Here is a 17184-nt window from a genome sequence, read left to right as displayed (position 1 = left end):
AGCCTTCGACCCAGGGAGTCCGGAGGAACCGGGACCAGCGGACGAATGAACCGGATGGCGGGGTGCTGCAACCGTAAGTGAGCGCGTGGTTTTTTTCCTTATGATTCGCCAGACTCAAAGGTTGTGTGTTCAATTTTGATAGTTCTGGGAATCGGGAGTTTGTTGCATTGTGTGTTTGCACAAATTAATTAAGGAAAACAGTTTTAACCACCTGTCGGGGCAGCTGCCATGGATCTTAGAAGGTTGACGAGGTTAGACTTGTTGTTGGTGTGCGACGATTTGGGAGTTGAGGCGGACGAACGGATGAAAACGCCAGCTATCATAAAGGCGATTGAAGATAGTGGCAATGATGGCAAAAGCATTGAGCTTGCTTGGGAGGTGATACAGGAGCCACGGGAGCGTGTGCGTCGTGTACGTTTGCGAGAGCGTCGTGAGCTTAGGAGTGAGCGTCAGCGTGAAGAACGCGAGAATGAACGGAAGCAGGAGCTTCAAGAACTTACTCTTAGGTGGGAGCGTCACGGACGTGAGAATGAACGCGAACGTGAGCGAGAGGAAAAGTTTGAGAGAGAGAAGGCAGCACTGATCAAAGAAATACAGTATTGTGATCAGTTAATGGCACAGAGACAACGGCTGTCTGAGAATTCTGTAGATAGTACAGAGCGAAAGAATGAGGAAGCATCTAGCAGATTTTCGCCAGAAGCCGACGAAAAGAGTAGTGCCTGTGAGATTGGCTGCCGATTGATAAGTGAAGGGAAAAGGCTAGCTGCTAACGATGCCTTAGTGGCAACAGAGGCCGTTAAAGGCCGCAAGGAGAGCGACGAGGTGCTGTGCCAACAGATGACTGTGGAGACAGCTAGGCCAGCTGCGAACAAATTGGCACAGTTACCGCGTGTGTGCGTCGCTGGTAAGGTTAGCGAGGTTGCTAGCGAGGAAAAGGGTACTGTTCACGCGACAGACGCGAGCACCCATGTCGAGCCAGATGTGCATGCAGAAGTGAAGTGCGAACTGGAAGATGCAGTTGAGAGTAATTCTCGGGATGGCGAGCTCCGTAGTCCACGAGAGAACAACTGCATTGTTCAGGGATCGGTGCGGCTCTCCGCCAGTCTAGATAGCCTAGATAGGGATGATTCAGTTATTAATCATTCGGACTGTGCGCGTGAGACAGCGATCGATACCGACGGGCTGTGTGCCGATGCACAGCGTGCGCTGGGCAATGTAGTAGAGGGCAGTTCGCAAGAGTGCGAGTTGTCTAACTCGAGTAAAGCCTGCTGCATTGTGCCAGAGTCGGTTGAGCTGTCCGCCAGTCGAGGCAGAGAGAGTGTTTATTTAAGTGAGAATCACTCAGGCTGTGCGGGTAAGAGACCGATCCGGGCCGACGAAATGTGTACCGGCCAGCACGAGGCACGAGAAGGCGACATGAAAGCGAGTGCAAGGAGAAAGCGCCGTAAAAAGAAGCGCGGTAAAGACCGAAAGTCGGTAATTAATGTAGCGCCGCCAAAGATGGCCAGAAACCCAAAAGGGCAGGGCGCGAGGAAAAAGGTGCGGTCGTCAAGGACGATGTTGACGCATCCAGAATGGTCGAGCCACCGGTCAAAAGGGGACCGCGAAGAATGTTCTGCACGGACGCGGACAAAGGGCACGAGGCTGTTAAGCTCCTCGTCGTTCCGTAGTTCTTTTCAAAGCTCAGCGTGCAGTTCGAAGAAACGCAAGGTGGCAGGACGAGACCAGGTGGGGAGTGGCGACGCGGTCAATCGAGTTTGTGTTGAAAGCGGGGCGCGAGGACGCAAATTGGCACGAGACCGTAACGTCTTGGGGGAGCTGATAGTTAGTCAGCCCTTTTGTTGTCTCTCGGCAGCCAGAGTAGCTTTCAAGCCGCGACCACCGCGAGGACGGCTCAGAGTGTGAGTCAGACATAAGCGTTTGGAAAGGGAGGCGAAGAGCCCTTCCGTAGAAATGGACAGTCTTGTTTTTTTATTTTGAGCATCGGAAAGTTTTTCGCGATTTGAGACTAGGATTTCTTTCAATGTGTAAGGTTTGAGCTTTGTTTGTGTTTTCGTTTGAGAAGCTCGAGATTTGAAAGATGCGTTTTAAGTAAACGTGTAGTCTCGCGAGATGCTCATTAATAAGTAGATAGGCCTTTTTTTTGTGTGTGAGTAACCTGAAGGTCAAGGTTATTGTCGAAAGGCCTATGGTAAAGCGCGTGTGTTATATAACCTTCTTTCTTTTTAAGTGTTTTGAATTTTCTAAGGTTAAGCGCGTAGTTTTTAAGTGAGGGCATGATTTGCACGGAGAAGCGTTTTTAGTTCCTTTAGCGCGTGTCCTGTGTGGACGGAAGGAAGCAGACTTTATGACTGGGTTGCTAGTGTGTGAGGAGGGCAGCCGTATTCTGACTTCTTTAGTGAGCGTGCGTGGAAAGAGTTAGTAGAAGACGCATCATTTTAAGAGTTCTGCGGAGTGTGTAAGTCCCGCGAGTTTAATTGTTCGTTTACGTCACGTGTCCTGTAGGACTTTCAGGGAAGAAACGTGAGTAAGCGTAAATGAAAAGTTTGCCTGCAACGCAAGTACGCGTTTTGTTTAGTGACCACAAGGCTAGTGCGCTTGTGATTACGTACTTGTGAGGTTGACCAGATTGTCCAGTGGCACCATTACGTGCGATAAGTACGCCACTGCGATAGATTGGAAACATGCTGTTCGTGTAGTTAGGCCACTTAAGTTATGTTCGGCTGTTTTCATTTGTTGTTTGCATCGTCGGCGACCCTTTTGTTTTGCAACAACAATAGTACTCTGGTCTTGTCGGCAATCGAGGAGAAATGGATAGCTGTTTGGAAGGGTGGTTGGAACTGTTGTCAAAATTGGGGAACTAAAAGATCAGGGTTCATTTTGACTCAGTAATAGCCTGGCGAGTCGGGGGTGAAGAGCCTGCGCTTACACGTGGGGCAGCGCTGTGTTGTTTGGTTTGTTTGACGTTTGTTTTCCAGGGCCCAGGATCCCGAGGGTTGTCAAACGAGGCTCGACCCCAGTACCCGAAGCTTCTATCAGCGTTCCTCATGGCCAGCGAATTGAGTTCACCGGCCATTCAGAACTACCGGGGCGAGGACGAGCTGTTAGATATGGACCTGTTTCCTGCGATTACTTCGAGTTCCCCAGACCACATCGGATGGCAGCACAGCTAATTGAGGAATGCAGAAGCAGGAAAGTGCATTCCAGAGAAGCGGCCGAGCAAACAAGTTTAAGGCAACAAGTGCGCCGCCGGGATTAGCAGGTGGGCCTCCGACAATGGAGCATGAGCAGCCCTCCCCTTCTCCTCGTTCGAAGTGCATTGCCAGTCTGCGAGGCAAGACCGCAGAAAGCCGCCAGGTGTGACACCGCGACACGGGCGCCTACCATTGGCTGAAAGTGGCGTCATCGGAGCGGACTCTCCTATTGGTCAAACATGACGTGACTTACAGTGCGCGAAGGGTTTATAAGAAGCCTTCCAGAGAGACCTGAGCATGCTGGGACATGCCCTGATTCCCTGATTCACCTCTCTCGAACTTCTTGCCGCGGGCCGCAGCGTCCGAGTTGCTGCCGGCCCGTAATGTCTGTACGACTGATACTTGACTCTCACGTCCCCTGTAAATAATGTAGAATAAATCATCCCAAGTTTGGGTTTCCATCCCGAAGCCCGTCCTCCAACCCCTACAGGCCCTATTCCACTGACAAGTGCAGCGCTTGCCACGGCCGTACTCCACTCACAAGGAGGAGAGAGTCGAGTCCGGCCATGCGCCCATGCGCCTGCGAAATTGCTTCGGTTATCAACCGCTAGGGCGGTTGATGACCGCCCACTCCGGCGTACAGCAAGGGTCTTTTCTGCGGCCACTGTTGTTTCTAATCTAAGTTAGCGGCCTCTCTGCTAAAATTCAACCTGCTCTCAAGCTGTTTGCTCACGACCGTGCCATTTATCGAACTATCACAAACGTTTTTGATAAGGCAATGTTGCACATTGATTTGGATAACATTGCTTGGTTCCCACATTGGCTAATGAAGCTCAACGTAACCAACTGAAAAAGGATGCTTTTTTCGCGTCATTCAAATTATCCTTAATATAAGTGTTTACTACATGTGCTCAATACTATCCACTCATAACCGTCACTCCATACCTTGCTTTTTACAGAACGGACAGCCTTTAATGAAATTTACATGTGACATTCATACGTAACAACGACAATTGCATTTTTGAGTCCTGTCCTTCTCAACTGTTCCGGTAAAGTTATCCTTACACAAAACACTAAAACAACCTAAGCTCGAATACGCATGTTTCAAATGGGACCCTTGGCATGCTTCCCTCACGAACATTCTTGAGTTCATTTAGAACCAAGCCAGACCTTTTCTTCTGTCTAATTATTCTCGTTATACTAGCATCTCCTCTATGAAATCAACCCTTGGTATACCTGACCTCGCCTTGCGGCGCGATATTCCACGCCTGGGTCTTTTATTAAAAATTATTGCACCAACCGGAAATTAGGGCCAACTTCAACTTCGTCCGTCTGATATTTCGTTACGCGTTGTGCATTATTCCACGCTTGGAGTGCCGATTTCCCGTCCAGTGCAAAATTCAGCTCCTTCATCTCGCGCACCAGTACAGAATATAGCCATGTTTCTGCTTGCATCAATGCTATTATCGACAGTACCAAATTTTAAAAAGTCTGCCACAACCGAATAATTTATTCGCAGTTCTCTCTCCAGGGCCCCATTGGTATTGAGTGTACTGACAATAAATAAATAAATAAATAAATAAATAAATAAATAAATAAATAAAAACATGTTAAGTGCCGTTTCGCTGCTAAAGACTCCTGCCCTTTCGCTCAGTCGGCCAATTCGTGGTTTCGAAACAATAAGAGTTTTACGAAAATATGGCACCTAATGGCTAGTCTCTAAGCCTTTGAAACGCTGTTACCTTTAATATAAATTTCGCCATAGTGAATAAAACTGCAGCTAACCTGACGGCACGTGCTCCTTTGCGTCCTCTCTATACAAGGGGTCGTACGGAAATACGCGTTTTGCTTTAAAATTTGCTGAATGGCAAAGAATAGACAGACTGGCATCGACCATGCAAAAAACTTTATTGGGTGAATTTAGTCTCTCTAAATTTTTACTGATTGACCACAATATACAAAAGCAATGAAAAACTGGATGTACTTATAAGCAGTGCAGAAATTATTAGGCTATGAAAAGCAGTAGATCAGCTTACCTGCGGTGTAAATGCAAGGCAACCATGTTGCACAAATAAATAGAGGCTTCCAGAAATTCATTTCTCGTTCCAATCGCACAAGTGGTAAGTTTTATGAAATATGCATTCAACAATCTCTAGAACGCCCCCTCCACCCACAGAAAAAAAAAACACGCAATATTATACAATGACTCGAGATAATATAGCTTGTTGAGTAAAGAGTCAGTATAACTCGCTCCGCAAACAGCACAATGTTAGTGAATAATCCGATTCCTTTGATATCAATCCCAAACTAAACACATAAAGACATGCCGAGAATATATAGTTAATTCGAGCACCGAAAATTATTAAATGCACCGACAGTAAGGTGTAATCGCTCTCCTGACGTTTGTTTAAGTGCTGGAGTAACGAAGGCGTACTAGTCTGCTCTTGTCAGCTGTCTACAAATGCTTTAAAACGGGAATGTCTGACATTGCGAAACATCAGAGAGGGTCGCGATTTCACAAAGTAGCCGTGCCTATATGTGCAATACCTTCATCTATATAACCATGATGCTCTTTTCGCCCTAAAGAAATAAAGGCCACCGTGCGTGTTGCGTAGTCTGCACCACTTTACATATATTTATCCAAGTTATCTACCTGAAAAAGAAATACAAAATTGCGTTCGCTATGCAACAGAAAAAGGTGTCAAAGATAATGCTATTTCCAGTCTTAAACTGCACAGTCTGCGATGTTTCTTTCACGTTCATGCAGTTGATATGTTGAGCGCAAAGAAAAAATCTCGCAGTTTCACCCGAGAAGTGCAGCATCGATTCCAATAGGAAATTAGTAGGCAGAGTTATCAAGTAAGGATAGTAGCTTTATTGGTCCTATAAACTAAGAAACATTCCAAACAATTAATGAGCATTGTGTCAGTGCGTACAAGCAAACATGAACAAACACACGCAAAGAGGGCGGGCATTCGCTGTCAAAACGCTGGTGTGAGCAAGCGTGGCAGCAACAGCAAGCGAAGTGAAATTTTTCCATCGCTTCAACACAAAACTGGCGATAACACAGCGTGCACAAGCGCATGAGATGCCTGCAGAGCCCTTTGAAGATTGCGCGAACACTTGCGCAAAGTACTCGCGTGTTGGCGAAGTCGAAGCCGCCCCCCCCCCCCCTCCCTCCCGCGCTGCCTCCCCGATTTCGTCCCTTGCGCGTGATAAAGTGAGCCGCAATCGTATGTTCACGTTGCACCCAGTAGCGAAACAGGCAGTTAGTGCCGAAGCACAATGCCGCTGCCCGCTCTTCCTGCCTTCGCTCCCCGCACGACTTTTTGCGCAACGCAAGACGGCGCGTTTACTCCCTGCATTCCTCCCTCGAGCGCGCTAGATTGGGCGCGATCGTCGGCTCCCCTCGCGTACTTCGCCTACGGCTGATTCCAAAACGTTATCTAGAGCTGCGTAATATTTATGAAAGAAATCACCCTTCTTTCTTTTTCAGCGCTACGTTTTGTTTCTTCTTTCGTACGAGAAGCGGAAGCCGTCATCAAACCTCATGCTCTCTCTGCAAAACGCGAGGAAAGAAATGCCGAAACAATTTACGTATGACGCGTGTAATGCAACGCCACTCCTCTTTGGCACTTCGGATGGACAGTATGAGCGTTCCCTTTGGAACTGGGTGGAGGGTTGTGCCACCAAGCTCTTCTTATTTTCTTTCCTAGTGTCATACCTGTGTTAAAAAAAGAAAGGAAAAATTCCACGATGAATTCCCATAACCAAAGATTCTAAACACTTTTGTTAACTGTGTTTTTGTACGCCTCCATTGTTTGTGGTTTCGCTACTTTTCTTCTTCCAATCTTCCAGTCGCCTCTTACTAATCTCTACGGCGGACTTTCCCCCTGCTCTCGCTAAAACCAAGGCCTTCAATGAGGCCAGTAATTACTACATCGACCGCTGCGCAGATATCTTCACTTTCTAATAAACCATGCACTATCGTTGCCCCAGCTTTACACCAGCAAACACGTGCTTCTTCTTCCTCCTTATATCACGCTTTATAAGTGCGTGTTCTAAGGCATTCTGATCTCGATTCGAAAAGTGTTGAGCTTCTGTTTCAGTTATCATAAGTTGTTTCCTTCCTGATTTCGTTTTTCCTCGTAAGTGGTTGCTCAACGCAGATTTCTATTCGATCATCGCCACCCGTGAATTCATCTCAGCCTTTCTGACTTTCCGCTTGACGTTGTTTGATGCGGTGTTGCTCATGCCACATACTTGCTGGCGAGCTTCCTAGTTATTTTCCTACACTGTGAATCAATGTTATTCCTGTACAAATACCTGAACGTTATCCCAGCCCAATTACTTTCTTCGATATTACGCAGTCGTTATTCATAATTAATTTTAATGCGAGCTTCCCTCACTTCAAAACTTGCCCAGCCCATATCCCCCTGCACAGCTTCATTTGTAGACTTCCCGTGAGCGCCCCATGCGAAGCGTCCCACTGACATTTGGTTTCCATCGAGTCCTAATTATCAAGCAAACAACCGCATTTAAAAATGTGTGTCCTGGAACCATTACACCTTTCTACATAAGCCGGAGTACCTCGTGCCTATTGTATCCCTATAGTGCTCTGTGTTTCGTTATAACCATAGTTTTCTTCCCATGTTGTGTTTGGTTTTTTTCCTTTGTTTCCGTATATCTGTTGCCTTCGTTTGTCCATATACCAAGGTATTTATATTCTTTTACTCGAGGGGTTTTCTGGCCCTGTATTGTCACTGTCTGTTCACTGTTTTCACTGAATACCATAACATCTGGTTTTTTGACGCTTAATTTCAGACCCAACTTATCGTCTTGCTCTGCACTGATAGTTGCCACACGTTGCATGTCACATTGCTTGTTAGCAAGCCACACAATATGGTCCGTCCGCATGAAACAAACCGGGAAGTTACTGCTCTACTACTGTACCTGCCTTTTTGTATGAAAGATTACACCGGATATTACTTCCTTCTAGCACCCCTTCATAAAGAGCAGCGGGGATAAAGGGTACCCCAGCCTCAGTGCCTTGTTGATATAAACTTTCTCCTCGGTCTTAATCCTGTCTCATGCAACCCAAACGATGTTTTCTCTCTCAAAAGCTGTAGACAATCGTTGCCTAAAGCCTTCCCTTTCCAGAATATCCCGCAAAATGTTGCACTGGACGTTATCATACGCTCCTGCAACGTCTAACAAGGCCACACATGACGGTCTGCTGTAGACCCTTGATATTTCAGTACACTCAGTAAGGACAAATTAGTTATCATCCAAACGCCTACCATTCTGAAGCCATTCTGAAGTTCTCCCAAAATGATTTTATTCTGTGCCCACGCTGGCAGCGGTAACTTAACTACCTGCATTACTAGCCTATATATTACTGGTGTAATGGTGAACGGTTTATATGGGTGAATTCAATCTAACGCCCCCTTACCTTTATAAATAAAATTAATTCAACTTTGTCGCCAACTGCCTGGTATTCGTCCACCTTTTAGACTTTTTTCAACTGCTTTCAAGAGAGCTTCGTTATTTTTTCCACTTGGTTCAGTATTCATCCTAACGGGAACCCCTTCTAGTAAGGTGGCTGTGGGCTTCGGAATTTTCTCTTCGACTTTCTTCCAGCTGAAATTTGTCTGAACCCGTTCCTTTTTCATGTGGCTCTCTTTGATGTCCTTTTTCCTTCTCTACTACAACCTCGTCATTGCTTTGAAAAGATTCGGCTGTTATTTTTCTGATATGATTTAAGGCCGCGTTCCCTTCCAGTTTTGTTCCCAAACAACACTCGACGCCACCTACCGGCGTTGCCGCGAAGCGTCCGCTTGGCTTCTGGAATTCATGAAGTGGCAGAGTGTGGCGAACGCGGACAAACGCGTCATGCGGCCGTCGAATATCGCCATCATCCCCCTCAAAACAATTTTTATTGTGATCGCGAAGTTCTGCGCTTTACCCGGATACCACTCTCGTCCAGGTGGGCCCATTTTCGGCACTTTGAGAGACTGTTTTCACTCCCGGCTACCAGCCCGCCTCGCTAGGCCTTGTCTCATTACGCCTAGCGGCCCTCGTAATGGCTTTCAGCCCAACGATGGCGGCAGCCACTGTGGTTATGGGCTACGACCTTGCCTAAGTGCAAGTCCACAGGATGGAGACTTCCTCCACCGACCAACTTATGCACTCGCAGAACGAATATCTCGAAGATGTGAAAATCAGGAAACGCCAGCAAGCGAAATCCAAGCCCGCGTCCTTGCACCGAGACGCCGCAGCTGACCGCCATTCTGCAGCTGCGCAAGCCACTCATGCGTGGCGTCCTACAGACGCCGCGCGCCCCACTGCTTCCTCGTCATCGGCGAAGCAACGCAAGTGGCGTCCGCGTCAAACGCCTCGCCTCTCCCGAGACGACTACATCGTGGTCCTCAAGACTCGCGCTCCTTGCGAGCTCCAAACCTTTTTCCCGGCTCATCGTCTAGGTGACGCAATCCTGGCTTACCTGGGTGACCCGACTACAAGGCAAGTCCAAGTGTGGCTGGTCTGGGACCAGAACATCATCATCAGCAGCACCACCCTGCTGCCCAGGCCTCAACAAATCCTCGGACATTTCCAGCTGCAGGCGGGGGAGCAGCACCTACCAGTGTGAGATCACGCCAAGCCTTCCGGACAAAGTTGCAGGAGGATTATCACTATCAATCCTGCCGAGACCCCTCAAAAGATCAAGTCCAGACATCACTGGCCCCAAGGGCCTTCTTGCGGTTCGTAAACTCGGTGACTCCACCGTGGCAGTGGTTGCCTACGAGGGCACAAAGCTCCCTCAAGTCCTTTTTTACCACTGCGTTGCGACGAACGTTTGACCATATAAAAAGACAATCCCGACCCGTCCTCACTACAGCACCACAGGCAACCGGCCGTCTGTGTGCCCCCACCCCATCCCAGACCACTGTCTCGAATGTGGGACTCTCGCTCCCGAAGGCCTCACCAACCCCAAGTGCCTCCTCTGCCACGGCGCTCACGAGACAGGGGCCTGAGGCTGCACGGGCAAATACCGGAGGCCCACGTTGCCCTCGGCCCATCCTCGAGGGCTTACGTCACTACCACTCCCCTACAAGAAGGGCTCCCGCACAAAACAGCCTGGCTCCCCGCGCCCACCCGAAACTCAAGAATTTCCGCCGCTCTATGCTTCGAAGGCGCCACCCCAGGTGAGTAGTTGGACAGGAATTGCTGCTCCCAAGCCTCTCCCTGCCCAGAACTTGCGGCCCTCCACAAGCAGCACGCGGACCTCCAGCGGCAAATTGCATTACTGACCAAGCAACTTGCATCCCTTCAACAGTGCACTTCGCAGGCGCCCGGCCACGCCGTCCCTACCCATATGGCCCCGCTGGCTGCCCCCCTCAAGCCTAGCCCTCGGGCGACGCCACCGTGGCAGCGCCATCACCCACAGCGAGTACTGCCGCGGCTACCGTAGTTAAGGCCCCTCTGCCCATTCAATAAATTTGCCCCCCCCCCCCCAGGAGCGCGTCTCCCACCTCGACAATCTGCTCCTCCACCACATCTCCCTTATTTCCGTTCACACGCATTGCAGCTGAAGTAGTGCAGGCCATTCAGGCCTGGGCGATTACTCACTTAAAATGCAAAATATCACGGTCTCGCTCTACCTCACCCGGAGTAGTGTGGGTTCCGCTACCCCGCGCAGCAAGGTGGCCACCACCACCTCGACACAGGGCAACCCGGTTTCCACAACCCCTTCCTGCCTGCCAAGGCCCTGAACAGGGCATACAGGATGACATCTAACTTCTAGGCCACTCATGATGGTCACAAACCGTACACCCGATTCAAATCTGACATCCTACTACAATATCATACTGTGTAACTCCAGAGGTTTCGGTAACAAGCGAAAGCGCGCACACCTTTCCCTATTTCTCCAATCACTTGACCCTCAACCGGCTACCTTGGCACTCCAGAAATCTGGTTCAACCCGAGCCCTTTCCAGCTACTGCGCCTAGATAGGTGGCGCCGCCACTTGCCTCCTCGTGCATACGATGTACACGGTGGTTCAGATCGATCTCGATCTAGACCTCCCGTACGACTCAGCTGCCTCAGCCCCTCAGCGGAGGGGCCAACCCTCGATTCATATTCTTAACGCGTATTGCACCCCTCACCTTTTGGGGGTCTCCTTGACGCAACTCTTCCACCAGACCTTGCGTACGGCGGCCCGTCAACACCTGGTGATAGTTGACGACTTTAATGCACCCAGACCTCACTGTGGCTACCACTTAGAGAAGACCCGAGGCCAACAGCTTAAGGAACTGATCTCTTCACCCAGCTTTACACTGGACACCGATCCGGTACATCCCACACGTTGTGGTAATTCGGTCTCACGTGACACTTGCCCGGACCTCTCCCTTACCCGTAACATCCGCGATGCTACGTGGGAGAATTTCGGTGACACCTTCGGCAGCGATCACTTTCTGTTCCACATTGCCTTCATGCCGCGAAAGAAAATGCGGCAACACTGGCGCCAGGCCCGTCTTACCCACTGGACCAAGTTCGGATCTCAACCTTTCCCCCCCGATCCCTGATTCAGGCGAATACGTGGTGTGGGCATCCTATGCCCTTCATACGCAACGAGAGCACACCCAGACCCTTGCCATCTCTAAAGTGACTCCTGCTATCGACCCACACCGCCACCTCTGGGATGCTCGCCACGGCTTCATACGCCATTGGCAGCGAAACAAGCTGAACCGTAAACTCCGCTCCCGTATCGAGGCGATCACCGCACAAGCGACTGCATATTCTGTGCAGCTAGCCGATTCAAATTGGACCGACATCTGTACGTAGGCAGCAGACCAGATGAGCTCCAAGAGCACGTGGCGACTCTGCCGGATCCTTCTGGCACCCTTCACCACCCGTGGAGAAGCACAGCGTCAACTCCGTCGCGCCTTGCATGTCCATCAGAGAGCAACGGAACAACTTGCGGAGGATCTCTGTGACCGATACGTTTGTCGCACGGTTGACCCCGTGGGCCCCAATTACACATATTTTGATTCCCCCAACTCCGACCTCGACGCTACATACACGCTTCCCGACTTGCGAGCTGCGCTGGCGACAATGCGATGGTGCACAGCTCCCGGCCTGGATGGCATCACAGTGTCACTACTAGGCAATCTCCCCATCCAGGCTTTTTTATCACTCTTCCACCTCAATAACTCGATATGCGATGGCTCGCCGCTCGCATCAGAATGGACCACATCGCTGGTCACATTCATCCACAAGCCGGGCAAGCCGGTTAGCACTGAGGCCCTGAGACCCATCTGTATCACCTCTTGCGTCGGCAAACTCATGGAAAGGCGGAAAGGCGACCGCCTTTCCGCCTGCCTTGAGGCTACGGCGACCTTTGCCGACATTATGTTTGGCTTTCGCCCGCATCTGTCCGCACAGGACATCTTGCTACAGCTCCACCACGATGTCACACAGCCAACTACTCTGGGCCAAAATGATGAAGCCGTTCTCGATCTCGATCTTCGGGGCGCGTTCGACAATGTGAAACATAGTAGCATTCTCGCTAGCGTTTCCACCACAGACTGTGGACAGAAGACTTTCGACTACATACGTGCTTTTCTTTCTCATCGCGTTGTCTCCACACGCCTCGATTTCACATAACACGGCCCGTACCCACTAGGCACACGAAGTACAACTGAAGGAGCGGTCTTGTCACCCCTACTCTTTATCTTGGCCATGAACATCCCCTCCCTCCTGTACTAGGTCGAGGGCATACACCATGGGTTCTATGCTGACGATATTACAATTTGGACCAACAGCGTCTCTCCGGCTCAAATCAAGGAACGCTTACAACAGGCGGCCCTTCTATGGACACTCACGCCGCTTCTTGCGGCCTAGAGTGTTCCCCATCCAAATCGGCCTTCTTATCGATCTCCCGCCTAACGTCACCCCAGATTTATCTCCCGTACGGCCCCGTCCGGACGGTCGAGGACCTTCGGACTCTCGGGGTTCACCTCTCGTCCTCCCTGGACCCCAACAGTACTATAGCTGCTCTCCAAAGCACCAGCGAACAAGTGAGTCGTATGATTAGGCGGGTCTCTACCAGGCGTGGCAGCCTCCGAGGCCCCCAGTCTCTCCTGTTGACCCAAGCGTTTGTGACCAGTCGGGTTCTCTATGCATCACCCTACCTGCGCCTGCGTCGGTATCACGAACACCAGCTGGATATGCTTCTCCGCTCCACGTACAAGCGCACGCTAGACCTACCCATCGCTACTTCCGATCGCCGCTTTGCGAACCTGGGGGTGCACAACTCCTTCGCGGAGCTGCGGGAAGCCCATCGCGTCTCATCGCGTCAGTCAATTCGCTCATCTGTCTAAGACTCCTTGGGCATGCCGCCTGCTACACAGACTTTGCCTTAACAATCTCTAACCCGGTACCGCCCTCCCCGATACCGGAACTCTGGAGCCAAAAGCGGGTCTAAAGTGAGATATACGATATTTCATCTCGGTGCAGAGCCGTGTTGTGGGGTTCGTTTTGAAGTTGCCTGTCCTTGTTGGATGCTTTCGGGTGATGTCATCATTTCGCAGCTGGTCACTGCAAGCCAAGGCCTCCTACCTTGCCACCAGCCATTCTCTTCCTGCCCAGCGGTTATCAGCACTGTCCAGTCGAGATTTTCCGGGTCATGGAGGAGCTGTTACGTTCGACCGGGGGGGGGGCTGGTGATCTTCGAGGAAGCGACCGTCGGAAAGGCGCCGGCATGTCTGCGGCGGCGGCGACTCGCTTTATAAGGACGACAATGCGCCGCGTCCCCAACGGAATGGTGCCGAGATGTCTAGATGCAGTCGGCGGATTCTAGTGAATTCGCCGGCCCCGTCACGGTTTGTTTGAAGCGGGGGAACTCCAGGCAGAAGAAGTTTTGCGGCGCCGTCTCACGGGTCTTAGAAGTCGTCAATCAATGGACAGACGTGGCGGCCACTAGCTGCGGGGTCAACACTGGGATCAAGAGGCGCCTGCTCAGGACAAGAGTCGTGTCTGCAAAAATGCTCTCACCTTGGTGTGGTCAGTGCATAGCTCTTTCAGTCATGCTAGACTGATGAACTGTAACTTTCTCATGTAGACACTGTAAATAAATCGAATATTCCTCGTTCTCTATGAGAACAAGTCTCTCACTTCAATAACGTCCTGAGCGTGGATAAGTTGCACGACGGCATGGGCCAGCTACTATCTATTTTATGCCCGACTCCAAACATTACACCCTGTATATTTGCGGTCTTCCTCTTCTTGGTATGTGCAGCTCCCAAGGCAAGGATAAGGTTTTCCTTCTGCTCTTTTGCGAAAGACATGGCGACTGGGGCGAAACAAAACGCACTTTTAAACCTTTGCACTGACGTTGTTAATTCGCTTTTGGGGTGATTGGTTTTGTGGAAAAAGAAACGTCCGTGCGCTCGTTCTGCGCTAAGGCAACAGATATCACAGCTTGTTTGCAACTAACACCAAACGCGACGTGTTACTTCGGCAGGGGCGCAGCATCACGATGTTTTCTTTATTTTCTTTATTTCTTTCTCACTAACTGAGTGGGAACCTGCTGGAGGGCGCTGCTGTATGATGCAGGTGGGAGCGCAGTCAAATGGTATAAGCATGCAATTATTGCATCGCTCAAAATACCACAGTTAGATTTCCCTTGGCTGTGCCTACAAATGTTCTATTGACACTTCCATTATTAAGATAACATGCCTCAATTTAGGTTATTAAATACAACTACCTAAACAAATATCATTAACAAAAAGATACTACTGGCGGCTACTCCACTGTACTGGAAAAGATATGCATTAGGTTTGCTTCGAAAAACGCCATTTCAATTTTTTTATATTGGTTAATCATAGGTAACTGGGCCACCCTGCAGATACGTGTGACTTCTGCACGCAAGTGACGATGTTTCAGTCCCTAATAAATGTCCGAACTTATTGGAAGAATTTTTCTTTCTTCATCATAAGTCGTTAGCACTGTTTACTGAATACACAAGCAGTACTAAAACCGATATCATTCAAGTGCACTTCACACGCTGTTGATTAAAACTGCCGAAGAAGTCACTGAAGTCTGCAGGTTTTTTCATGGTCAGAAAAGCAGGCGAAGGAAGTTGAAGTGAGGTGAACATAGAGAAACATATTCCTTCTCTAGGTATAGCCTATCCATACCTTAATAATAACAATAATAAAGTTGCTTAAATAATGGTATGGAGGTAGGAACTACCACAAATTTGCCGTTGAGCTCACTGCTGTAAATTGTACCGATTAATCTGTGATGTTTCGTTGCAATCGCGTGAAACACGAAACATGAAAGCAGTACATTGCAGCCAGTTAGAATGCGACAACGTTTTTTGCGACATTACTATCCGGCAAAGCGCGAGAAATGTTTTACCTAGATCGTTCGCATAGAATATTTTATTAGCCATTCAGCCCTACCAGAAGTTTAGATTTTAATCTCTGCGCTATGTAATTCCTCAGTCCGAGGCGCGTATAGGACGGGTAATTGATAGCAATGCTTCAGAAGAACCGATCCCGCATGTGACTACATACCAAAAAAAAAAGAAAACAGCGAGTTATTGATGTCAGAAACACATCTACTTAGTTTCAGAGGATATAATGCAGCTGTAGCGATAGCGCAGTACTAAAGCTAAGCTCCAGGGTGAAGCTATCGAAACACGCATCAAGGAAAAAAGCAAAGGTATATGCAACAAAGACTATTGAAAGATCTTACAAGTTGTTGAGGGTTCTTACAGTCATATGCGTGATGAGAAAACAACAAAAAAGTGGTAAAGAAAACACTTTTCTAATGTAGCGGTCAAGTGGCAATATTGAGATAATGTCGCTCACTCCACGGCTTTCTAAAACTGCGTAGCGGGCGTTCCACTACTGTTTTAAAAGCCGCACATTTTGCTCATTAGTGTCTCAGTGACTTGTCATATGGACTGCCTGATTAGTCTGCACGCGATGTGTGCACTTTATTGATATCGTCGAATGCAAATATATCATATTTTTCAGCGTGCTTGTGTCGACAGGTGCTGTGCTGATGATAGCCTCATTGTCGCCAAATTATTCCATTTGTCAGACAAACTTGCTGGATGGTATGACCTTAAAGACCTTATTTTGATATTTGATGGACTACTCGCAGTTAATTTGTGGATTGGCTGTCCTTTTCCTGTAACATGCAGCCCATGCAGTCACTGCACTGCTTGCAAGGGCTAGTAGCTGACGAACAACGTCCTGCCCCCCCCCCCCCCGCCTTCCATGAAAATGCCAGATTTCCCTGTCGACGAATAAATAGGTCCGAGGGCTACTTCTGCGATGGCTACTCCTACCCGAAACGGATGGCTGCAATACTTCATCAGGCCACGCGTTGTCGGCTCACAGACAACACTCCGTAAAGTTTGTTTTGAGACCGCAATGCAAGACAAGACACGGACAACAAAAGAAACAGAACGGGCCTCATTCGGAGCAATTCGTACATGACCAGTTTCCTTCGTTCTCCTCCACTTTTCTTGCGCTGCCGTTTTATAATGAACAATTCCCAAGTAGCCCGGTTACCAGTTATATCGACACATCCTTTGGCTGGCTCATCACGCCAAGCCCTGTCTACCTCGGCAGCGGCACATATGTTGGCTAGGACTTGCACGTGAAATACTTTTCGTTCGAATGAAGAGACGTTTCAAATGCGTTGTTCACGACTAAAGATAACCAACGCCAACGCCTTAATGCATTAAATAGGGTTGCAAGAATTGCGACCGGTTGTCTGTGCATTGTAGAACAACTCGCCCGTGCTCACTTTTCGCATTCGACGGAAGGGGAAATGTTGGCTTGTACGGAACATGGTGATTTCTGATAGTTCGCCGTCGCTCTAGAAGTACTATTCGCTTCCAATTCGAGGCGTAGGGTTATGCGGCAGTAGCGTTTTTCGCAGATAGCGGCCGACAGCCAGAAGTGCGGTA

At 49.2% G+C, this 17184-nt stretch overlaps 1 protein-coding gene across 2 annotated transcripts in view; it reads right to left on the bottom strand.

Moving 5' to 3' along the window:
• The window catches only part of LOC139055982 (uncharacterized), an 83868-nt gene extending 78506 nt beyond the window's left edge, over nt 1-5362 (bottom strand). For both annotated transcript variants that reach the window (XM_070533708.1, XM_070533709.1), the window contains exon 1: nt 5231-5362. In XM_070533708.1, coding sequence (XP_070389809.1) covers nt 5231-5291 — 61 coding nt within the window. In that variant the 5' untranslated portion in view covers nt 5292-5362. The remainder of the gene's footprint in view (nt 1-5230) is intronic.
• Nucleotides 5363-17184: the final 11822 nt, after the last annotated feature.

Source organism: Dermacentor albipictus, chromosome 2 (genome assembly GCF_038994185.2).
Source record: "Dermacentor albipictus isolate Rhodes 1998 colony chromosome 2, USDA_Dalb.pri_finalv2, whole genome shotgun sequence".
NCBI classification, from domain to species: Eukaryota; Metazoa; Arthropoda; class Arachnida; order Ixodida; family Ixodidae; genus Dermacentor; species Dermacentor albipictus.
This window is presented reverse-complemented; position numbering and strand designations above follow the sequence as displayed.